The 25,920-nt window shown below is 42.7% G+C and overlaps 1 protein-coding gene across 1 annotated transcript; it reads left to right on the forward strand.

Annotated features, from left to right (window-relative positions):
• Positions 1–10,723: 10,723 nt before the first annotated feature.
• On the forward strand, positions 10,724–24,580 carry ART4 (ADP-ribosyltransferase 4 (inactive) (Dombrock blood group)). Its single transcript, XM_065922059.1, has 3 exons — positions 10,724–10,975; positions 15,579–16,284; positions 24,169–24,580. Exons 1-3 carry the CDS (start codon positions 10,805–10,807, stop codon positions 24,258–24,260), a joined length of 969 nt encoding a protein of 322 aa, XP_065778131.1. The 5' UTR covers positions 10,724–10,804; the 3' UTR covers positions 24,261–24,580.
• Positions 24,581–25,920: the final 1,340 nt, after the last annotated feature.

A 25,920-nucleotide genomic window follows, 5' to 3' on the forward strand; every position in this document is an offset into this window, starting at 1 on the left:
CACAAACAATCATTTAGGGAAAGGTGACTTCTCAAAATAAAAGACCTTCATTGTACTGAGACCTGGAATAATTTTTCCAAATTGCTTTAACAGTCCCGGCCTGACTAAACAGGGACAAGAAAACTTCCCTGCCCTACCAGGGTGAGGAGCTGGTGATGGAAGTATGATGCCTACTCAAGAAAGCCAAAGAAAAGAAAGACAAAGAGGATCTTCTCCCCCTCACCTCTCTTCCTTTGATTATAAAACTGTGACCCCCTGAGTACTCAGGGCAACATGATGCTTGGCTGCTTGCCCACTTGTGAGCCTTACAAGCATCCTATTCTCATAAATCACCTCCTATCTATCACTCAGCATCTCACTGAACTCCTTTCTGTGTTGAGATATAAAGGACTGTGGTACTGGAGTTCTTCAGAGTCCCAGAAATGACATCTAAATGGTTTCACTATGCTTTAAAAAATGGGGCAGTGGAGATGAGAAAGGTTAGGTAACTTCCTTCATAATGAAGCAATGGATCTAACAACAATTGTTATAATAAAATCTACTGAAACAATGGATGCTAGTGCCTCCTGAGAACAGTACATACCTGCCAAAATCACAGAACCTGAATCTAATCATCAAGAAATAACAGACAAGCCTCAGTTGAGAGACATTCTACAAAAGAACTGACCATTTCAAAAAAGTCAACATCAAAAAGCAAAATAAATACTGAGGAAGCATTCCAGTTTATAGAAAGCAAAAAGACTTGACAAGTCAATGCACACTGTGATCCTGTAAAATACCTACAAAGAACATTACAGGAACAGTTGATGAAACTTGCATACGGAGTATGGATTAGACAATGGTCTTGTACAAATGTTAAATTTCTTGATATTGGTCATTGTACTATGGTTGTGTATGAGACTGTCTTTAGGAAATACGTTGTGATGTATTTAAGGGTAAAGGGTGTGTAGGGGAGCAAAATAGGTCTCCCACTTTGTTGTGTGGGATTTTTTTCTCCTAAATTTATTTATTTACATTTGGCTGCAGAGGGTCTTTATTGCTTTGCATGGGTTTTCTCTAGTTGTAGTAAGCAGGTGCCACTTTTTGTTGCAATACGCAGGCTTTTCATTGCAGTGGCTTCTCTTGTTGCAGAGCACAGGCTCCAGGTTGGACGGCTTCAGTAGTTGCAGCTCCTGGGCTTAGTTGCTCCGTGGCATGTGGAATCTTCCTGGACCAGGGATCGAACCCATGTCCCCTGCAGGGGCAGGCAGATTCTTATCTGCTATTTCATCAGGGAAGCCCCATGTGCATTATTTTGAGCTGAAGGCAATCAAGACCCAACAGACTCAAGGAAACTTTTGATCTCTCTTCACTGCCTGAAAGAATTTAAATTGGGGGCTGCTAGAAAGAGAGCTATCGGCAGAGATAAGTTTTTAGCTGACTCAACCTACATGGCGGGGCACATATCTGATCTTCTCATCTTCCCGTGATCTGCCCTTCTCCCCATTGAAGCCTCAGGGCCATACATTCATTTATCAGAATGCCATACAAGCCTCAATTACCTGACTGCCTTTGGGTTTCACATTGGGGCAGGGGGGAGTGTTCATATTTTTTATGGAATCCCATACATACAAAATTTGTTTTTCTCCTGTTACTTTGTCTTACATCAATCTAATTTTCACACCAGCCAAAGACCCTAGAAGGGTAGAAGGGAAAATATTTCTGTCCCTACAGGTGTTAAATTAACTAAACAAGGAGGCCATGAGACTGAGGTGATGGTAATACTTTAGCAGCCTACACAAGCAAACCAAAACCTAAGTGTGCACTGGCCTCAAGGTGGAGACTTTGAAATCCAAGGACAGCCATCACAAACAGCCAATGAAGCTTTTCCAAATAAGACAAAGGCTGAAGCTACAGTCAATCAATTTCCTTGCTTTTCTTCCTCCTTTTCTCTGTGTAAGTCTCTCCCCAGCTCCTATCAGTAGAGCATTCCTAACCATTTCAGTTTGGCAACTGCTCAATATGAACTGATTTTTGCTCAAACCCTTAAAATTTTTTAATATGCCTCAAAGGGCACGATGTCTGCAATTTACTCTCAAATGGTTTAGGAAAAAGAGAGAGAGCGAGCACATGGGGCAAAACATAAGCAATGGACGAATGTGGATCATGTGAACACAGTTCAAGTGATGGACACACAGACCAGACAAACCAAAACATTGGAGTTTGGAGCAGAGAAAGGCTTATTGCGGGCCATCCGAGGAGAAAGAATGGTTCATGTCCCCACAAACTCCGAACTCCCTAAAGGGCTCCAGCAAAGCCTTTTTGAAGTCCAGATAAGGAAGGCACCCCAGGGTATGTGATGGGCCCGTGTACAGTTTTCTGATTGGCTGATGGTGAGGTAACATTATCAATCCTTAGGCACCTGTAGGTTTTGGGTCATGTTCTTAACTTCTTCTATGTGATGGTGGTTTTTAGCATCTGAGGGCTTCCCTGATAGCTCAGTTCATAAAGAATCCGCCTGCAACGCTGGAGACCCCTATTAGATTCCTAAGTCAGGAAGATCCACTGGAGAAGGGATAGGCTACCCGCTGCAGTATTCTTGGGCTTCCCTTGTGTCTCAGCTGGTAAAGAATCTGCCTGCAATGTGGGAGACCTGGGTTCAATCCCTTGGTTGGGAAGATTCCCTGGAGAAGGGAATGGCTACCCACTCCAGTATTCTGGCTTGGAGAATTCCATGGACTGTATAGTCCATGGGATCTCAAATATATAGTCTATGGGGTCCCACGGATACGACTGAGCGACTTCAGTTCACTTTAGCATCTGAAAAAAACTCAGAAAATATTCATGAGTTACTGTTACCTGGGTACTTCAGAGAGGAGCTATAACAGAAAATATGGGGGGGGGGTGGTCTGTGTCAGGAAGCACCCCCCATAGTGTCCTGCTCAGTTACAATAGGGCCTGGGAGTTCCTTGAACATGCATATGTTCCTTATACAGAAACTTAGGGCTTCCCTGGTGGCTTAGTGCACCTAAAGAACCCTCCTGCCAATGCAGAAGACGAGGGTTAGATCCCTGGGTTGGGAAGATCCCCTGGAGGTGAGCATGGCAACCCAGTTCAGTATTCTTGCCTGGGAAAATCCATGGACAGAGGGGCCTGGTGGGCCACGGTCCATGGGGTCTCAAAAGAGTTGGACATGACTCAGCAACTAAACAACAGAAGAAACTTAGTTTCTGTAAGTTTAAAATTTTATCTAGGACTTCCCTGGTGGTGCAGTGGATAAGAATCCATCTGCCAATGCAGGGTACATGAGTTTAATCCCTGGTCTGGGAAGATTCCACATGCTGAGGAGCAACTAAGCCCATGCGTCACGACTACTGAAGCTCTAGGGCGTGGGAGCCACAGCTAGAGAAGCCATCACAATGAGAAGCCTTCACACCTCATCAAAGAGGAGTCCACTCCCCTTGCTGCAACTAGACAAAGCCCGAGGTAAGCAACAACAATCCTGTGCAACCAAAAATAATTTATTAATTAAAAAATAAAAAATTTGGAGGGCTTCTTCCCCCAGTGTCTCAGTGGTAAACAATCTGCCTGCATTGTGGAGATGTGGGTTCAGTCCCTGGGTCGGGACGATTCCCTGGAGGTGAGCATGGCAACCCACTCCAGTATTTTTGCCTGAAAAATAAGATAGACAGAGGAACCTGGAGGGCTACAGTCCATAGGGTCACAAAGAGTCAGACATGACTGAAGTGACTGAGCATGCAGGCATGCTTACAAGCTCTTACATATCTGTTAGATATAAACAAAAAAATAAAAATAAAAAAATTTTTTGCCTGGATAAAATTTATTTTAAACCATGAAATAATTGAAGGAGTTTTGCTTCTCTAAGGATTTGAGGGTAAAAGAGAACAGGCAAATTAAAATGTTAAAGCTATCCTGACTATCTACTTTGGGGATAGCTAACAAACCACTTTCCTTTGGATATTAAGGACTTCTGGAAGAACCTGCATGAAATTAACACAGGTCCAGAGGAGTTTAGCAAGACTCAAACAGGAAATGCCAAGAGCCATTTTCCAACCTTGGGGCTAGTGGCAAAAGATACACTCCCTCCATCACCCCTCAAAGTCCCTCTAGTGACTACTTTTAATGCATGCTTCGAAAGTAGTTTTAGAAAACTAGTCTAAATGTCCTAGAAAGTTAGCAAAATAGTTTCTTATGCCATTCTTTATTAAATACTTAACACAAATTATCTTTCACTGTGCTAAACCCCCTGTGAGTTGTTGATCTTCAAATATCTGAGTAGGCAACATGCTTTGAGCATCTGCTAAGTGTCAGGGGCATCAGAAAAATAAAGAAACTGCACAGCACAGACATAAAATACTCGTCCGGGTCAAACGTTAAGGAAGTGATAGAACACGGAATTGAGCTAAGGTATCTTTCTCAAGATATGCAGATGACACCACCTTTATGGCAGAAAGTTAAGAGGAACTAAAAAGCCTCTTGAGGAAAGTGAAAGAGGAGAGTGAAAACGTTGTCTTAAAGCTCAACATTCAGAAAACTAAGATCATTGCGTCTGGTCCCATCACTTCATGGCAAATAGACGGGGAGACAGTGGAAATAGTGTCAGGCTTTATTTTTGGGGGCTCCAAAATCACTGCAGATGGTGACTGCAGCTATGAAATTAAAAGACGCTTATTCCGTGGAAGGAAAGCTATGACCAACCTAGACAGCATATTAAAAAGCAGAGACATTACTTTGCCAACAAAGGTCCGTCTGGTCAAGGCTATGGTTTTTCCAGTGGTCATGTATGGACGTGAGAGTTGGACTGTGAAGAAAGCTGAGCACTGAAAAGTTGATGCTTTTGAACTGTGGTGTTGGAGAAGACTCTTGAGAGTCCCTTGGACCACAAGGAGATCCAACCAGTCCATCCTGAAGGAGATCAGTTCTGGGTGTTCATTGGAAGGACTGATGCTGAAGCTGAAACTCCAATACTTTGGCCACCTCATGCGAAGAGTTGACTCATTGGAAAGGACCCTGATGCTGGGAGGGATTGGGGGCAGGAGGAGAAGGGGACGACAGAGGGTGAGATGGCTGGATGGCATCACCGACTCGTTGGACATAGGTTTGAGTAAACTCCGGGAGTTTGTGATGGACAGGGAGGCCGGCGTGCTGCAATTCAAGGGATCGCAAGGAGTCGGACACGACTGAGCGACTGAAGTGAACTGATCTTTCTCAAGGGGTTTCCCTAGTGGCTCAGTGGTAAAGAATCCGTCTACCAATGCAGGAGACTCAGGAGACATGGGTTCAATCCCTGGGTCGGGAAGATTCCCTGGAGTAGGAAATGGCAACCCACTGCAGTTTTCTTGCTGGAAAATCCCATGGACAGAGGAGCCTGGCGGGATACAGTCCACAGGGTCTCAAAAGAGTCAGACACGACTACGGCTTAGCAACTAAGAACAAGCACTGTCTTTCTCAAGAGCCCGTGTTCTACTTCTCAGCCAATCTGCTTCTGAGACAGTATAGTTCACGGATTCGTGTCATGATATTTTACAAGACTATATCAGTTTCATTGCCAACACAACCCTGCAGGAATGGAGTCATCATCTCTGCTTTTGTATATAACAAAACTGAAATGGAGAACTAACAGTTATCCCAGTTCACAAAAGCTAGGAAATCATGAAGGCAAAACAGCAACATAGCTCTGTGCAACTTCAAAATCCATATCCCTTAACCCATCAAGACAGCAGACTGTATTTTTAAGAATTGAGTGTTATTAAAAAAGAAAATAAAAAGGAGAAGAAAGGTAACTAGTGAACCTCAAGCTCGAATTAACTCAAATTAAATTATCTCATGGGAAATTTAAGAAAATAACCCTCGAGCAAAAGATTTTTTTTTTTACAATGACTCTAAATAGCATCAGAAAGCTTTTTATTTTAATAAAATGTACACACACTCAGAACATCTGTCCCTGATGGTTTAGTGGTTAAGACTCCAAACTCCCAAGGGAGGGGGCCCCAGGTTCAATCCCTGGTCAAGGAACTAGATCCTGTAGGCCACAACTATGACTCTGTGCAGGCAAACAAATTTCTTTGAATGCATACACACACACTCCAGATCTGCGGCCTTACCCCCCAGATATGATTGCTGATGTCCCCTTGCTTCCTTCTCTCTTTCCCTTCTTCTGTCTCAGTCTCTTTTCTGTTTCTGTCTCCCTGTTTCTCCTTCCTCCCCCCTCCCCTTCTTCTTCTCCCCCACCTTTAAATTTCAGTTGTATTAAAAGGTTACACTTTTAATCCTTGGACTGCAAGGAGATCAAACCAGTCAATCTGAAAGGAAATCAGTCCTGAATAATCATTGGAAGGACTGATGCTGAAGTTGAAGCTCCAATACTTAGGCCACCTGATGTGAAGAACCGACTCAGGAAAAGACTCTGATGCTGGGAAAGACTGAGGACTGGAAGAGAAGGGGACAACAGAGGATGAGATGGCTTTGATGGCATCACCGACTCGATGAACATAAGTTTGAGCAAGCTCTGGGAGCTGGTGATGGACAGGGACACCAGGCGTACTGTAGTCCATGGGGTTGCAAAGAGTCAGACTCCACTGAGTGAGTGAACTGAATAGGTTACAAAGGTTTCTGCTGCCGCCTGGTGGTCTTATTTGGGAAGTGACAGTCCCATTAGGAAAATCGGCAAGACCTTTATAGGCAATAATAATAAAATGACACAGGGGAGCTCCCAGGCCGTCCTGAGGTTAGGACGCCGCACTTTCACTGCCATGGTCTGGGTTCAATCCCTGGTCAGGGAACTAAAATCCTACAAGCTGCATGCCATGACCAAAAGAAATGACACAGTCCATTAGAATTTTTGGAGGCAGTGGGCCATGGAAATAAGGAAATTCCCAGTGATCACTGACAAGTTATTTACCCTCAGAGTTTCAGCAAATGCACCCAGAAAATGGAGGCTAAAATATCTCTCCCTAACAGTCTTATTGTGGGTTGCGATAACAAAGTAAAAGTTACTGAAGCACAGTACACTCTCCAGAATGGTAATTATTATATTATTTGTTTTTGTCCACTTGGTAATCACCACGCATGGTGACTGCAGCTTGAAATTAAAACACACTTTCTCCTTAGAAGAAAAGGTATGACAATCCTAGACAACATATGAAAAAGCTAACACATCACTTTACTGACAAAGGTCCACCTAGTCAAAGATATGATTTTTTAGTAGTCATGTACGGATGTGAGAGTTGGATCATAAAGAAGGCTGAATACCAAATAATTGATGCTTTTGAACTGTGGTGCTGGAGAAGACTCTTGAGAGTCCCTTAGACAGCAAAGAGATCAAACCAGTCAATCCTAAAGGAGATCAACCTTGAATATTCATTGGACTGATGCTGAAGTTCCAGAACTTTGGCCACCTGAAGAGAAGAGCTGACTCATTGGAAAAGACCCTGATGAAAGACTGAAGACAGGAGGAGAAAGGGGTGACAGAGGGTGAGATGGTCGGAAGGCATCATTGACTCAATGGACATGAGTTTGAGCAAACTCTGGGAGCTGGTGATGGACAGGGAAGCCTGGCATGCAGCAGTCCATGGGGTCTCAAAGAGTCAGACAGAACTGAGTGACTGAACAACTGTAAGGTTAAGGAAATTGAAGCTCAGCACAGTTTACAGGGTTTTTTTTAAGTTAACTCAGCTACCAAACTGTAGAACCAGACCCATAACCCAAGTTTTCAGACTCTAATTTTAGTTCTCTTCATAAAACTTCAGTATCTCAAGTTAACAGTTAAGAATCTTAAGAATTAAAATTAAAATCTTAAAGGGATGTTTTCATGCACTACTCATGTTTCCAATGAAGTCCAAAACTATGCACATCTCTAAATTGTGTCTCAAAAATTGCAAGATGAAAAGCACACAAAAATTTGTGTCCAAAATATTTTCACAAGTCATTGTTTATAATAATTCAAAGTTGAAAACAGGCTAAGTTTAACACATTTATCCAATAAATTTTGGTACAAATAAGGATGTGTTGGGTACAAATGATAATGTTATTAAACAATTTCTCAGGATCAACTGCTGTTAAAGGGTTACAAATGTTTCAAAGCATTCAGAGACGTAAGTGCTAATATTACTTGTTTTTGTTTGTTTTTTGGCTGCACTGCATGACATGAGGGATTTTGCTTCCTTGGCCAAGGATCGAACCTGCACCTCCTGCAGGGGAAGCAGGAATCAGAACCACCAAACACCCAGGGAAGTCCCTGTAAGCACTATTCCTTTCTCCACTTAACAACTGAGGAAACTGGGGTACAAAGAAGTTAACTCCATTGCACGATGTCAAAGGTTGAATAGGAGAGCCAGGAATTGAACTGACATGTCTTTCTCAAGAGTCCATGTCCTTTCTATTCACCAATCTGCTTTTGTGATAGTATAGTCCGTGGAGCCACCCCATATTTCATTGCATGGTAGCACAGATAGTAGAATATTGTATAGCCGTGGAAAAAAAAATCATGCTTTCAATAAGTATTAAGTTATATGAGGGCATGCTGACATTAAAACATTAAGGGAAATCAACTATACTTCATTAAAAAAAAAAAAAAACCTAATATGTAGAAGAAAAAAATTAAGGGAAAAAATCAGCATGCAAAATTGCACACTTTTATTTCAGTCCTAGAATGTGTGTGTGTGTAAAACTAAAATCTAAATCAAAATAGTACCTTTTTTCAGATGATGGTTTATGGGTAATTTTGTTTCCTCCTTTATACTTGTTGGGTAGAAAATTAGGCATGAGCAACAAGGGGTGGCCAGCTGTAAAGGACTCAAGCTGATCTCTAAAGGCCATCCCAGACACACCCAGGAGAGCTCACAGATATGCTACAAAAATAACCACAGAGAGCTCTCCAGTTTCTGCATATGCATTCTAGGCACTCAGTGGATACAAACTAACCACAGCGACTTCTCCAGCTCTGGCACAAGAGCCCTTGATGTTCAGCTGTTTCCTCAAGTAACCTTAGGAAGCTAGAAGCATATTAAGGGTTCATAAATATTCTACATATATGTACCTCTGATTATAACAGGTTGAACTATGGGAAAACATATAGGAGCCTGTTGCTATATAACTTGCAGCTGTCAATCAGCTTTGAGCACAGGCCCATTTGCATCCCCTCTCGTGATTGGTGGTGGGTACAAGCCGTATTTTGCACAGGGCACAGTCAAAGGGAGAAGACAAGAAGTATAAAAAGGGGGATGCCACGAGGGATTATTACCATGGCGCCTTTGGGGTTTAACCTTGTCCTATGTCTTGGGAATGCTTGTTTAATAAAAGATTTGTCTTCTTGGACTGTAACTGAGCTACAACTTGTCTGTTGTTTTAAACTGCTTAGTTTGTTGTTCCAAACTTGTGATGTGTTGAGACAAGAACTGAGAGAGAAATAACCAACCTGACATACTTTTCTAGATACTCTGAACTTTGGTGATGAAGCATAACTGCTGTGATATTATCAGAAGTTTCAACTTAAAATTATTTTAAGTTGCTGAAAAAAAAATCAGTATTTCCAAGAACAAGATCTCATTTCCTTTTACAGTTAAATATGAATCAGAAAGTGTAAGTTTGGGAAAGATTCACATGAAAAACAATTACCCCAAAGACTGAGAACAAGGGAAGGGTGTTCAGACTAGAAAAGGAAGTGACTAAAAGAGAAAGTTTCATAGGACACTTGTGCTAAATGAACTTAGCACCCTGCAGCCTCTTCTTGATCCATGTTATTGAATACTGGCAGCTCCTTTTCTAAGAGTAGTCATTTGGATTCACTACAGACTGAAATAGCGTGGATTGAGGATCTGATACCTTTAGAAGAGAAAAACATAGACGATCTGTGACCCCAACAGGTATAATTTCTAGAGTGGTCAATTTCAAGTGTACAGTGGAAAAGCAGCAAAGAGAAGTCTGGTTTGTTTTTTGTTTTTTTTGCACTTTGCAGATATTGTGTTTTTTAAACTTTTTATTTTGTATTGGGGTATAGCCACTTAACCATGTTGTGACAGTTTCAGGTGAACAACAAAGGGACTCAATCATACATATACACGGATCCATTCTCCCCCAAATTCCCTCCCATCCAGGCTGCCGTTAACATTGAGCAGAGTTCCCTATGTTATACAGTAGGTTCTTGTTGGTTATCCATTTTAAATGTAGATGTGTGAACATGTCCATCCCAAACCCCCTAACTCCCCCCACCCACCCCCCACTCCTAGCAACCGTAAGTTTGTTCTCTTAAGTTTGTGAGTCAAAGACAGGCCTTGTTTTGACAATATCCCTACTGTTCTGCTTCGTGGCAGCCCCTCCTGGGAGGGGTCTATCAGCAGTGCCAGATGAACCCAACACAGACCCACCTTCTGGTTGCATGTTCCCAAGGACCTTTACCAGTCAATTGTATCACTCACAACGAGAGGCTGCAGCTCTAGATAATACTGTTTGACCCCAAACATCGTCCGGGGCATGCCTTGTCCTGCTTTGCTAAGGAAGTTTAAGGTTGAGCTGGTGAACCTGACCCTGAATAAGCCTTTGGAATTTCCCCACATACAAACAAGACCAGGACTTTTTTTTAATTGGGCACTAACTTGAGTTCACTTTAGAATCCCTTATTTGGTGCGCAAGTCTGGCTCTTCAACAGCAGTTCCAGTTTTACAAGTGAGTTGAATTCTTCCCTCGGGAAAACTGCTAGTGGGTGGTGGTCAACACGTCTTGAGATACACGTGGGAGAGGAGAGTTCTTGCTGAGACTTACTGCAAGAGAAAAACCTCAAAGGGGCATCCTGAAAGCTGATTTCAGAATGGAGCTGCGAGGGCAAAGAAGCACTCTGCACACAAACAAATGCTGTCCCTTGACCAGTTGTTGCAGAAGGATTCTTCTAGCAAATACTGCAGCCCCTGCGGTGAGAATCTGGCTGGTGAGGGGACAGCTTCTTCTCCTGCTGCTGTGCCCTGCTCTGCAGAGACCCGCGGTGAGTTATGGTGCAGGAGGTGATCTCTTTATGATCAGGGCTCCGTTGGAGCATCCTCCTGGTGATAACCTTTAAATGACCTTTAGTTCCTTGGGATAGGGGCTTCCTAGTGGCTCAGACGGTAAAGAATCTGCCTGCAAGGCAGGAGACCCAGGTTCGATCCCTGAGTCAGGAAGATCCCCTGGAGAAGGGAATGGCAACCCACTCCAGTATTCTTGCTGGAGAATCGCATGGACAGAGGAGTTTGGCAGGCTACGGTCCATAGGTTCACAAAGAGTTAGACATGACTAAAACAACTTAGCATACACACATGCAAGCTAGAGACACAGCATTCTTTTTTGTTTTGGATTTTTTGGTGGTCTTTTTGGCTGTGCCTGGTGGCATGCAAGATCTTTGTTCCCTGACCAGGGCTCGAACCTGTGCCCCCTGAGTGGAAATGTGGAGTCTTAAGCACTGAACCACGAAGGAGGTCTCAGCATTAATTTTTTACTCTCAATAAAATTTGCATACAAGACTGCATCTGTAGGATAAATCATGCAAAATAAACCAAGTCTTTCTGACTTTGGCTTCCCTGGTGACTCAGACAGTAAAGAATCCCGCCAGTAATGCGGGAGACCTGGGTTCGAGCCCTAGGTTGGGAAGATCCCCTGGAGAAGGGAATGGTTATATACTCCAGTATTCTGGCCTGGAGAATTCCGTGGACAGAGAAGCCTGGTGAGCTACATACAGTCCATAGGGTCGCAAAGAGTCAGACACAGCTGAACAATTAATGCTTTCACTTTCACTATCTGACACTAGCCATATCATATAGATCAACTCAAAAGAAGCATTATAAAGTTCTATATGACCTCATGTTAATAGAAAACAGAATACCCATTTGATATCCAAAAGCCCCTTGATGAAAGTGAAAGAAGAGAGTGAAAAAGTTGGCTTAAGGTGCAACATTCAGAAAACTAAAATCATGGCATCTGGTCCCATCACTTCATGGCAAATAGATGGGGAGACAGTGGAAACAATGTTAGACTTTATTTTTGGGGGCTCCAAAATCACTGCAGATGGTGACTGCAGCCATGAAATTAAAAGGCACTTACTCCTTGGAAGAAAAGTTATGACCAAACTAGACAGCATATTAAAAAGCAGAGACATTACTTTGCCAACAAAGGTCTGTCTAGTCAAGGCTATGATTTTTCCAGTGGTCATGTATGAATGTGAGAGTTGCACTGTGAAGAAAGCTGAGCACTGAAAAGTTGATGCTTTTGAACTGTGGTGTTGGAGAAGATTTTTGAGAGTCCCTTGGACTGCAAGGAGATCCAATCAGTCCCTCCTAAAGGAGATCAGTCCTGGGTGTTCATTGGAAGGACTGATGATGAAGCTGAAATTCCAGTGCTTTGGCCACCTCATGCAAAGAGTTGACTCATTAGGAAAAGCCCTGATGCTGGGAGGGGTTGGGGGCAGGAGGAGAAGGGGACGACAGAGGGTGAGATAGCTGGATGGCATCACCGACTTGATGGGCATGGGTTTGAGTAAACTCCAGGAGTTGGTGATGGACAGGGAGGCCTGGCTTGCTGCGATTCATGGGGTTGCAAAGAGTCAGACATGACTGAGTGACTGAACTGAACAGTGTATGAGGTTTGACAGAAGGTATTTTTCTTTTGTTTTTGGCTTAGATATATTCTGTAGAACTATTTGTTAACCTGCTGTGAAGAGTCATTGGTTAAAATCATTTAAGCAGTCTTAAAATTTTGTTTCAATTTACACAAACTAGTTGACCTCTTGCCATAAATAACATAGCAAAAATACCCAATGGTATGTTTCTGAGTTTCAGCTGCTGCACTGTTACACTCATTGGATGGAATTTTATCTCTTAATATGATCCTTAATAAGTACTGTTTATTAAGAAAGCATCATTTCTTTGCCAAGAAGGAAACATTTTGGAATTCAGATAACTGAAAAATATGGCTTTCAGTTATGGGTGGATGATACTTAATGAACTTGTCTTCAAATCTCTAACCTCTATTTATTTATTTTGAAGGTGAAAAAGTGTTAGTAGTCACTCAGTCACGTCCAAGTCTCTGTGACCTCACGGACTATAGCCCACCAGGCTCCTTTGCCCATGAAATTTTCCAGGCAAGAATACTGGAGTGGGCTGCCATTTCCTTCTCCACAGGATCTTCCTGATCCAGGGATTGAACCTGGGTCTCCCCAGGTTCAGACTCTTTACTATCTGAGCCACCTGGTAAGCCCATGTACCACTAACTTTATTGTGGTAAACTTAATATGCACTGGATATCAATAAGTAATATTCCATTGGCTCCCTATGACAGAGTGTCTTTTTCCCACTCCTGATTTCTATTAATAAGAGGAGGGACTTTCCCCGGAACCCTACTGACCTCTGGCCAGCTCTTTCTTCATGCTGCTTCCCTCGAAGTGGGCAGATTTACTCGACTGGCAGAATCAGGAAGAATAACTGGCTATACTGCATTGACTCTGGTCCTCTTCCTCCTGGGAGATAGCCCCACGGCAAAAGGCATGAGTTATGTGTTCCTCCATGACAAGAATCCCACCTGGACAGGCTACAATCCAATATTGCCTGCAGCTAAGGGGGCCAGTCAACTCATACCCTTAACAAGCCCACCAGCCATCAGACCTAAAGATGGGTATTCCAACAGGTTCTTATTCAATAGCAAAAATTGTATGTTAGCCTTCATATTTCAAGTCTTGGGCAGAGGAGAGGGTTGTCATAGCCCCCTTAGAGAACTCAACAATACTCATCACTGAAGTCATTTTTTGTTATTTTGGTTTAGTTTGGTTTTGCTTTTGTTTTGGCCGCAATGAATGGCATGAGGGATCTTTGTTCCATGACCAGGGATCCAAACTGTGCTTCCTGCAATGAAGATGCAGAGTCTTAACCACTGGACCACCAGGGAAGTCCCAAAGACTTCTAATACAGTCTTTAAGTGTTCATAAAAGAAATATTCCCTATAACATCAATGTGAGAATGTGAAGGGGTCAGGAGAAGAAACAGAAAGTATAATTAAACTTTAAGATAATTATTTTTTCTTCAAAATACTCAATGTACCAAAAGACTTTGGTACAGAAGAGTCACTTTCTCCATGGGGGATGAGGATGTTTGTATTTTTAGTAATATTTGTCAAACTAAATTCAATATCTAACATGGGTCACAGACACAGGAAGGACTGGAGCCGTGTAATGACTATGAGTGAAACTTACTTGGTCTTAAAGAGTATAGCAAATAAAGCAAATCAGCTACCACACTGCAAAAAAAAACCAAAAAACACACAGAAAACTCAGTTAAATAAGAGTCAGAAGACCAGGAGGGGGAGCTCTTACTCCCAGGATGTGTGTGTGTGTGTGTGTGTGTGTGTGTGTGTGTGTGTTTGTGCGCTTAGTCGCTTAGTTGTGTCCAATTCTTTGTGACACTTTAGACTGTAGCCCACCAGGCACCTCCATCTTTGGAATTTCCCAGGCATGAATACAGGAGTGGGCTGCCATTTCCTTTTCCAGGGTATCTTCCCAGGGATCAAACCAGCATCTCTATTGTCTCCTGCATTGCAGATGGATTCTTTTGGGGAAGCCCTGCTCCCAGGATAGTAGAGCCCAACAGGAAGAAGAGAAGTACCTCTTCTTTCCTGGCAAAGTGAGTGTGAAAGTCATTCAGTCGTGTCTGACTCTTTGTGACCCCATGGACTATACAGTCATGGAATTCTCCAGGCCAGAATACTGGAGTAGGTAGACTTTCCCTTCTTCAGGGGATCTTCCCAACCCAGGGATCGAACCCAGGTCTCCACATTTCAGGAGGATTCTTTACCAGCTGAGCCACAAGGGAAGCCCAAGAATACTGGAGTGGGTAGCCTATCCTTTCTCCAGGGGATCTTCCCAACCCAGGAATCAAATCAGGGTCTCCTGCATTGCAGGCGGATTCTTTAGCAACTGAGCTATCAGGGAAGTCCCTTTCCTGGCAAGGACTGGGCCAATGAAAAGCCATGAACTCTGTTTACTGTATCCTCCCATCTTCCGTTTCTTCTCTAGGAGAGTGTTTTTCTCCCCTCACCCTGTGAGGACCTGTACATGGTGTGCCATGGTTACAAACCCTGAATTGCAGCTCTTCGCTGATTCTGAATAAACCTATCTTTGCTAGTGAATTACCTGGCAGTCTATTTATTTCAGGTCAACAAGACTCACCATCTGATTTGAAAAATTATAATCAAGAGTCTTCTTTCCTTATTGTTGTTCAGTCGCTCAATCTTGTCTAGTTTTAACTGTTGCTTCTTAATCTGCACACAGGTTTCTCAGGAGGCAGGTAAGGTGGTCTGGTATTCCCATCTCTTTAAGAATTTTCCAGTTTGTTTTGACCCACACAGTCAAAGGCTTTAGCACAGTCAGTGAAGCAGAAGTAGATGTTTTTCTGGAATTCTCTTGCTTTTCTATCATCCAGCAGATGTTGGCAATTTGATCTCTGATTCCTCTGCCTTTGCTAGATTCAGTTTGTACACCTGGAAATTCTTGATTCATGTATTGTTGAAACCTAGCCTGAAAGGTTTTGAGAATTACCTTGCTAGCATGTGAAATTCTTTCCTTATAGATTTCAGTTAAAATCGACTTCGACTTGGCACCAAATTCCTTTGATGATCAGTACCAAGGCTGCAGCCAACAAGTTATGGAGATGCTGCTTCAAGGGGATTATTTCACCGAAGAATTAGAATCCAATAAGGATTACCGCAAGGTCTGGCAACAAACACACTTAAAATGGTTGAACCAAGAAAAATCTCTCCCCGGGAACATGACTGCTACACACGCTGTGGCTGTCTTGGTTTATTTATCGGACGACAGAGTTCACTTAGACTTCTCCAGAGCCATGGCCAGTGCTGCTGGGTCTCCGCAGCAGTATAAACATTCATTCCATTTCAAATATCTACACTACTTCCTGACCTCAGCAATCCAGCTGCTGAGGAAAGAGATTATCTCGAGGAAAGACTCTCTGTGTTACGAGGTGCACCACGAGTTGAAGGGCGTTTACTTGCAAGCCCCCGTGGGTGCCATCGTTCGCTTTGGCCAGTTCCTCTCCACCTCCCCAGCAAGAGAACAGGCACAGAGATTTGGGAACCAAACTCTATTTACCATGTTGACCTGCCTGGGGGCACCACTACAAGACTTGTCTCCCAAGAAGGTCTTGGTCCCTCCCTATGAGCTGTTTAAAGTTGTCAATGCGAGCTACCATCCAAGAGGAAATTGGTTGCAATTGCTGTCAAATGGGACCCAAAGCATGTACAACTGTCAGCTGCTAAAAGGTATTGTTATTGATCCAAATTCAATTCACTGTAACCAGGATCGGGATTTCCCTAGTGGCTCAGTTGGTAAGGAGACCATCTGCAGTGTGGGAGACCCAGATTGGGAAGATCCCCTGGAGAGGGGCATGGCAACCCACTCCAGTATTCTTGCCTGGGAAAGCCCCATGGACAGAGGAGCCTGGCAGGCTACAATCCATCAGGTTACAAAGAGTTGAACATGACTGAGCGACTAAACCACATACATTACTAGATCACAGGCCACTATTTTTTTTTAAACCTTGTGAAAAAAGTAATTTTAATTTCTTTTCTTTTTTAAAAAAGTTTTATTGGAGTATGGTTGATTTGTAATGTTGTGTTAGTTTCAGATGTACAGTAGAGTGAATCTGTTATACATACACATATATCCACTCTTTTTCAGATTCTTTTCCCATAAAGGTTATTACAGAGTAGTAAGTAGAGTTCCCTGTGCTGAACAATAGGTCCTTATTAGTTATCATTTTATATATAGTAATGTGTATGTGGGGGCTTCCCTAGTAGCTCAGTTGGTAAAGAATCCGCCTGCAATATGAGAGACCTGGGTTCGATCCCTGGGTTGGAAAGATCCCCTGGAGGAGGGCATGGCAACCCACTCCAGTATTCTTGCCTGGAGAACACTTGTGGACAGAAGAGCCTGGCAGGCTACAGTCTGTAGGGTCGCTAAAAGTTGGACATGACTGATTCGACTCACATATACACACACACACTGTATATATGTCAATCCCAATCTTCCAATTTATCTCTCCCCCCATTTCCCCCCTGGTAAATTTGTTTTCTGCATCACTATTCTTTTATAAAAGTTATTTTTTTAAGTGGGCTTATGGGGGAGAGGCCAAAAACATGTATATTGGCTTTCAGTAAGGACAAGACAAAAAGTAATTTCAAGCAGAAAAAACATATACTGCATTTCAGAGATTTCAAACAATCCGGTATCTTCAGGTAAATTTCAAAGTTCTGGACAACCAGAGTGTAAGATGTAGGAAGAAGCCCGGAGTGGAAAGGGAGTAGAAAGTGGCTTTGGGCTAGAGAGATCTGACGGGGCCAGTCTGTAAAAACTCTTGTATTTCACACCAAGGATTTTCAAACTTGATGCCGTAAGCAGTGAGAAATCATTAGAGTCTGTAAGAAGTGGAGTATCAGTCAGATCAGTACTTTAGCAAGAGCCCTTATGCTGGGAAAGATTGAAGGCAGAAGGAGAAGAGGGAGACAGAGGATGAGATGGTTGGATGGCATCACCGACTCAATGGACATGAACTTGGGCAAACTCTGGGAGATGGAGAGGGACAGGGAGGCCTGGTGTGCTGCAGTCCACGGGATCGCAAGGAGTCAGACACAACCTGGCAACTAAATAACAGAACTGATGATACCATGAAAAATAAACTGAAGTAGGAGAAATTAGCTTTCACAATATAAACATGTGTTAAGCTCTTTTATAGAAACACATGTGACCGATTCCTTTTTATCCTTGTATGTTGCCAGCCGCAGTCATTTGATGGAGCAAACGCAGTGAAAATTATATCCCAAAGGCTGTGCCCTGTTTGATTCAGAAAGAGGAAAGTCATTCTGATCCACATGTGTGTTCGTTTACATAGTCAACTGTAACTCTGCTAAGTGTCTACCTTTGAAATATCCCCCACTCTTCCTCTATTCCATCATCATGGCTACTGTGAATAATTCAGCCCATCAGCATTTCTCAACATGTTAAGGCTGCAGCATTGCAATGGTCTTCAAACTGGCATCCCCGCCAAGGTCAAGATCCTGCTCACTCTGGCCTGTCTGTAAACACAGACCAAGGGAGAAGTGCTCTACTAAGACTTTCATCCACACCCTTCTCTGCTTGGCAGCAGGGAAGATAGCAATAATGAATGGCATGTGTTTCTCCTCCACAGACCCAAGAGATTAATGTTTATAGACATTAGGGTAGAATGTGAATAAAATAGTGAGCTTTTGATAATACATAAAAATATCCATAGCCAGGTTCCAGGATTCTCCGGAATTGCATCTGCCTGGAATACTGTGGCTTCGTTCTCATCATTTGAGATAGGTAGCTTTGCTAGTGGGCTTCCCTGCTAGCTCCACTGGTAAAGAATCAGCCTGCAATGCAGGAGACCTGGGTTGGATCTCTGGATTGGAGAGAACCCCTGGAGGACAGCATGGCAACCCACTCCAGTATTCTTGCCTGGAGAATCCCATGGAGAGAGGAACCTGGTGGGCTACAGTCCATGGGGTCACAAAGAGTCAAACATGACTGAGGGACTATGCGCAGTTTTGCTGCTATTCACCTATCTCTATCGGTTATACCAAAAAAAAAAAAAAAAAATTGAAAGACTTCAGAATATTTTCAGCTATTCACTGCAGTGTTTTTTATTTTGTTCTTGTTTCTTGAGGTTTTTATTCCTTAGTGGGAAAGCTCTTTCTGAAATCTTTCCTGTGCTATGTGTTCAGTCACACAGTCATGTCTGACTCTTTACAGTCCCATGGACTATAACCTGCCAGGCTTCTCCATCCATGAACTTCTTCAGGCAAGAATACTGCAGTGAGTTGCCTTTGCTTCTCCAGGGGACCTTCCCAACTTAGGGATCGAACCCGTGTCCCTTGTCCTGCATTGGCAGGTGGCTTCCTTACTGCCAGCACCACCTGGGAAGCCCAAAATTTCTTGTTCTTTGTTCAGTCCCTAAGCCATGTCTGACTCTTTGCAACCCCAAGGACTGCAGCACACCAGGCTTCCCTGTCCTTCACTATCTCCAGGAGTTTGCTCAATTGAGTTGGTGATATCATCCAACCATCTCATCCTCTGTCACCCCCTTCTCCTCCTGCCTTCAATCTTTCCCAGTATCAGGGTCTTTTCCAATGAGTTGGCCTTTTACATCAGGTGGACAAAGTATTGGAACTTCAGTGAACATTCAGGGTTGATTTCCTTTATGGTTGACTGGTTTGATCTCTTTGCTGCCCAAGGGACCCTAAACAGTCTTCTCCGGCACCACAAAGTGAAAGCATCGATTCTTGGGTGTTCAGCCTCACCATTCCCTTCTCCAGGGGATCTTCCCAACTCGGTGATCAAACTCAGATCTGCGTTGCAGGCAGATTCTTTATCATCTCAGCCACTAGGGAAGTACTCAAATTTCTGAAGTTACTTCTATTAACTGATAAGTGACACTCTGCTTATCCCAACATCCTGGAGCAGTATTAGATTGATGCAAACATGAACAGTGGGAGGAGGGAGATGGTGTGGTTTTCTTATCTGGGAGTCCTTCATTGGGAAGAGGGAGGAAGGTCAGTGGACTCTAAAGCCCTGTTTTTCTAGATGGCTGGTGTTGTCCACATCACTACTCCTGGCCAATCACCTAGATAATCACTAACCTCAGCCTGGAGAATTCACAGTATCTAATTCCTCATGAAACTGGAATCCTCTCAGGAGATTGTTTTTTATTCTTTCAATTTTTTCACCAGCAGAAAGCCACAAACTAGTCTATATATTATTTTTATTTATTTATTTTTTTTGGCTGTGCCCTGTGGCATGTGGGATCCTAGTTCCCCACCATGGGATCAAACCCAGATCCCCTGCGCTGGAAGCTCAGAGTCTTAACCGCTGGACCACCAGGGAAGTCCCATTATTTTATATCCTAAAAAGTCCCTTCGAGCTAGTGACTTACGTTTCTTTTCCAGTTCCCTCTTAATCTGCCAGATGCAATATGAGAAAAACAACCTGAAGGCTTTTAAAATGGGTCAGCCTGGGACACTGCGTTTCTCCCAATGAGGAGACAGTAGATTAAAGAGCAGACCTTCCTCAGTCCTTCAATGTATTTCAAAATTGCTTCCATTAACTTGTAACTGAAGTGCTCAGGTTCAAACAGTTCCCAAGAATCTGTCGCCTTCAGAGTCATGAGGTCAAATTGGTAGCATACTACACTGAAGGAAGTAAATTTGCAAAAGAAAAATTGTTAAAAGACAATCTAAATGAACAGCTTTTCTTCTGATTCTTCTCCCACCCCTCATGTGACCTATACTTGTTACCATAGAAATAGATGTTTTCATGCCTGTTGGAAGACCCAAAATACGTTATGTTAGGTATTTGTCCTTAAATGTTGCTTCTTTCAGCAAAATAATTGGTGCCAAAAATCTGTAGACACACAAATACATGCTCTGTTCTGTATCATTGGGTTCACAAAGAAGTGTGGTTTATTTTTTAAAATCTTTCACATAATTAAAATTCTTAAGTACACTTCTAGAAAAAATATAGTCAATTGTTTGCAGTCAGCGTGGGTTTACATGTTAATCTTGCCAGTTACTAGCAGTGAGAATACAAGCAAATGGCTTATTCTCTCTGTGCCTCATTTCCTTCATATACAAGATGGGACTAATTAAAAAAAAATAAAACTGACCTTGTAAGATCCTGGTGAAGAGAAAATGAATGAATGCATGCAAAAGCTCTTAGAACTATAAGTTACTATTACCATTACCATGGCTTCCCTGATAGCTCAGTTGGTAAAGAATCTGCCTGCAATACAGGAGACCCTGGTTCAGTTCCTGGCTCAGGAAGATCCGCTGGAGAGGGATAGGTTACCCACTCCAGTATTCTTGGGCTTCCCTTGTGGCTCAGCAGGTAAAGAATCCACTGCAATGTGGCAGACCTGAGTTTGATACCTGAGTTGGGAAGATCCCCTGGAGAAGGAAAAGGCTACCCACTCTAGTATTCTGGCCTGGAGTCATAAAGTCATAAAGACTTTCATCTTTATTTTATTAACTTACTGCTTCCTGTTTTCTTTTACTCTGGGCTTCAATTATCCCAAAGTAGTTTACACAATTTGTGACATCGGTCTTTTCTTGAAGTACAGTGTCAATTTGAAATGAATGGATGGAAGAATAAGTAATGGAATGAATCTGGGAGATGGACCACAAAGCATAATGGGAAGAACAGATGATGAAGGCAGTGAGAGCTGGGCATTGGTTAATAGCTGTATGCCTGGGTGTTACATCACCTCAGTCATCTCTGACTCTTTGCAACCCTATAGACTACAGCCCACCAGGCTCCGCTGTCCTTGGAATTCTCCAGGCAAGAATACTGGAGTGGGTTGTCATGCCTTCCTCCAGGGGATCTTTCCGACTCTGGGATGTAAAAAACTCATTTTACAGATGAGAAAACTGAGTCCCAGTGAACAAAAATGATCAAAGTCAAGCATCTAAGGGTAAAGCTTCAATACCAAAGCTTTGTTGTTGTTTTTCAGTTGCCCAGTTGGGTCTGACTCTTTGCAAACCCATGGACAGCAGCGTGCCAGGCCTCCCTGTCCCTCACCATCTACCAGAGTTTGCCCAAATTCATGTTCGTTGCATTGATGATGCCATCCAGCCATCTCATCCTCTGACACCCTCTTCTCCTTCTGCCCTTGATCTTTCCCAGCATCAGGGACTTTTATAATGAGTCGTCAGTCATCTGTTCTCATCAGATGACCAAAATACTGGAGCTTCAGCTTCAGCATTAGTCCTTCCAGTGAATATTCAGGGTTCATCTCCCTTAAGATTGACTGATTTGATCTCCTTGCCCTCCAAGGGACTTTCTGGAGTTTTCTCCAGCACCACAGTTTGAAAGCATCAATTCTTTGGCATTCTGCCTTCGTTACGGTCCAACTCTCACAACAGTACGTGACCACTGGGAAGATCAAAGATAGCCTTGACTATACAGACCTTTGTCAGCAGAGTAATGTCTCTGCTTTTCAACATACTGTCTAGGTTTTTCATCGCTTTTCTGCCAAGAAGCAATCATCTCCTGATTTCATGACTGCAGTCACCATCCACAATGATTTTGGCGCTCAAGAAGAATAAATCTGTCACTACTTCCACTTTTTCCTTTTCTATTTGCCATGCAGTAACGGGGCCAGATGCCATGATCTTAGTTTTTTTTAACATTTAGTCTTAAGCTGGCTCTTTCACTCTCCCCCTTCACCCTCATCAAGAGGCTCTTTGATTACCAAAGTTAATCACTCCCAAATCATGATCTTTCACTGTTACATTGTTTTCTTGTCAATCAATATTTTCTGACAACTCATCAGTAGAATCTTACTCCATGAAAAAATGAGAAAGGTGAAAAAGGGTGGGGTTAGAGGTCCTTGTGATCTCTAGTTTCAATGAAGAGAAAACAAAACAGAAAACATGTAAGAATCATTCCAATGAGTGACCTGCTAAAGTGATATTAATGGCTCCTAGTCCTTTTGAGAATTCAGATAGTACAATTTTAACATAAACTTTGACAAAAGCTTAGAAATATGCTTGCATTCTTAATTTGTTTGTCTAAGAAAATTAGGGTTTTGAAATTTACTGTAAGTATATGTAGAATTCCAAATAGAAATCCCTAGAATCTCTAGGGATCTTATATGTTACATGAAAGTGGTGGGAAAATATTTCTCCATTATCTGGTCATCCTATCAAACAATATGGTCAAATACTGAGGCAATCACAGAGTTGAATGGCTTTCTATCTCAATGTCTTTCCTGCACTAATAATCAGTGAAGTCTGGTTGAAAAGGAGATTCCATTCTTTATTTAGAGCATATTTTAAAGGTTTCCCTCCTCCATCTCATCCAATATTCTCATCCCATTGTATTCCCAATTAGTATAATAAATATTGCTTCCATCAGCCACACCTTACTGTCTGCTAACCTTTCCCATGAAGTGTGTGTCCATGTAGGCAGTATACACACGCAGACAGACACACACACATACCTCAAGCAGGATTGTATGAATACTTTTTGCTCACCTTATAATTAAAAAAAAAAAGACTGGACATGCCATATATGTAGACCATACAGTGGTTAAAAATACAGAGTTGAGAGTCTGCCTTGCAGTGCAAAGGATACCAGCTTGACCCCTGGTCCGGGAAGACCCCACAGGCAGCCAGGCAACTAAGCCCATGCACAACTACTGAAGCACCTGTGTTCTGAGCCGGTGCTCCACAAGAGAAGACACTGCAATGAGAAGTTTGCCCACCACAGTGAAGAATAGCTCCTGCTTGTTGCAGTCAGAGAAAGCTCGCATGCAGCAACAAAGACCCAGCACAGCCATAAATAACTACATAAATAAAAGTTTTTAAATATATATAGCTCAAACCTGATCACCTAAATTTGATGGCTGCCTCCACTGCATACTAGATGCATGACATGTGACAAGTTTCTTCACATCTCTGTCACAGCTTTATCAGATAAAAAATGAAGACAATAAGGATAAATACCTCATAGTTTTGTTGTGTGGATTAAATGAGTTAATTTGTAGCAAGTGTTTAAAAAGATCCCAGAACAGAATAAGCCTTTAAACAATGTTAGCTTTCATAATGGTGATGAAAATGAGGATAATGGTAATGGTAATAATTCTGCTGATGATGATAATAAAGACATACAATTGGGAGAGCTCTATCATCAACTTTTATCATCAACCCTGAGGTATACCTTTTATCCTCTTGGGACCTAATTTATCGTCTACACAATAAGTGACCTGTATTGTCATTTAGAAAAATCTGAGAGAGAATACATCCTTTTAAAAGGAGCTAGCTTCAGTCCTTCCCTGGTGGTCCAGTGGTTACAACACTGCTCTTCCAGTGCAGGGGGTGCAGGTTTGACCCTTCGGTCGGGGGAGGGAGCTAAGATTCTGCTTGCCACATGATGGGGCCAGGGGAAAAAAAAGTCATCTTATTAAAAAAGACTACACACCTTTAAAAAACAGTAGTTTCAAATATTTTTTGTTACAAATTTTCTAAGTTTAAGACATGAACCAAAGGAGAAATGAAGTAGATTTTTTAGGGGGAAAAAAAAAACTCTGTTACCTAAAACTTCAATAATTCTTTTTCTGTTTGTTTTCACAGCTTCCAGCAGAAAGTGCATCCCTACTCCTCTAGTTATTGCTTCTCTCTCCTTTTTGACCAGTGTCATCATCTCTTCCAAAAGTGGAGCATAAAGGAAGCCTGTGGTTTTGCCTCTCCTGTACCCTTTTGCTTTATTCCAGTCAGGGCACCCTGAATACCCATAGAGAATCAATCTGCCGATCTATCAACTGATGTAGAACTGACTCAGTCCACTGCCTATGAGTAGGCCTGTAAGTATATTTCTTCTCCATGGACACAAGGAGTCACGTTGGATAGAAAATGACTCATTAGGAGCCTGTGAGATACAATCAGTGTACTTTATTGGAATTAGGGCTGGGAGTGGGGGCCTTTTTTATTTCAACGGAGATTAGTGAAAGCAGAATATAAAGCTAGAGCCCCTAGCAGCTCTCTTGCCACCAAAAAGAGAGACTCTACCTCCCTAGCTAACACAATGAAAGAGGAGTGGTGAAATGAAAAGAAAGTGCATCCTGATGACAAGCTATGTGCACCTAGATCCAACTGTCTGAAACTGGATACCCTGAGCTTTTTCATCACATAAATCAATAAATTATATTCCTGCCTTAATAATTTGAATTAAATGTTGTCTCAGTTGAAGGAATTTTATGATGAGTACAAAGACTTTCCCTTATTTTTTATTTAGTAATCCTAAATATTAGGAACACATCAGAAATATGTGAGCTCCTCTCTCCATGGAATTCTTCAGGTAAGGATACTATAGTGGGTTGCCGTTCTCTTCTCCAGGGGATCTTGCCAACCCAGGGATCAAACCCAGGTCTTCTGCATTGCAGGCAGATTCTTTACTGTTTGAGCCACCAGGAGAGCCCAAATACTAGGAACACATCAGAGATACCTGAGTTAGCAAAGGACAAATTCTTCATCAAAGAATTTGATGAGCCCCAAGGACATACTAAATGTGTGAATTTTCTTTAAAGATTTTTTCCTCTGCTCTCAAGCAATTTTATTATTTTTTAGAGAATTTTACCAGCAGTCAAGACCAAGCTAGTGTAGTCTTGTTATCAACCAGGGTTCTTGGCCGTGCCCAATCAACAGAAATTGCCTAGAGACCAGAGCAGAAATTCAGGCAAGGCTTTACTGTACTTCCCTGGCGGCTCAGACTGTAAAGTGTCTGCCTGCAATGCAGGAGACCCGGGTTTGATCCCTGGGTCACGAAAATCCCCTGGAGAAGGAAATGGCAATCCACTCCAGGACTCTTGCCTGGAAAATTCCAAGGACGGAGGAGGCTGGTGGGCTACAGTCCATGGGGTCCCAAAGAGTCGGACACGACTTCACTTTCACTTTCACTTTCCTGGGACCCCCTGCTGCAGCAGGAGAAAGCTGAGAGCAAACAACAGGATCCCTTGCTTGCTTGCTCCCTGAGAGAGCGGAAGGGCAAGCCTGTTTCTTGTGTGGGGTGAGAGTAGGGGTGTGTCCACCGGTCAGGCCAGAGGGCTGGCTTAGGAGTTCTGCCCACTCCTTAGGTGATGTTGTGTGCAGGGGGCTTGTGCAGTACTCTGTTTTTGCTCAGGGCTCTTCAGATGTGGCAATTGGGTTTTTGGTCTCTTTGTACCTTTTGGTTCCGTAATTTATACCACCTACACATGCACACAGTTATTTGTAGTCCCATACAGTTTCTTTGCATTTTGTTGCTTGAAGAGAGTTGTGTCCAGGTCTAAGTACTGCAGGACTGTAGCAAAGGATCCCAGGTCCCAGCCTGTCTCAGTCTAATGGGAG

Source organism: Muntiacus reevesi, chromosome 1 (assembly GCF_963930625.1).
Source record: "Muntiacus reevesi chromosome 1, mMunRee1.1, whole genome shotgun sequence".
Taxonomy (NCBI): Eukaryota; Metazoa; Chordata; class Mammalia; order Artiodactyla; family Cervidae; genus Muntiacus; species Muntiacus reevesi.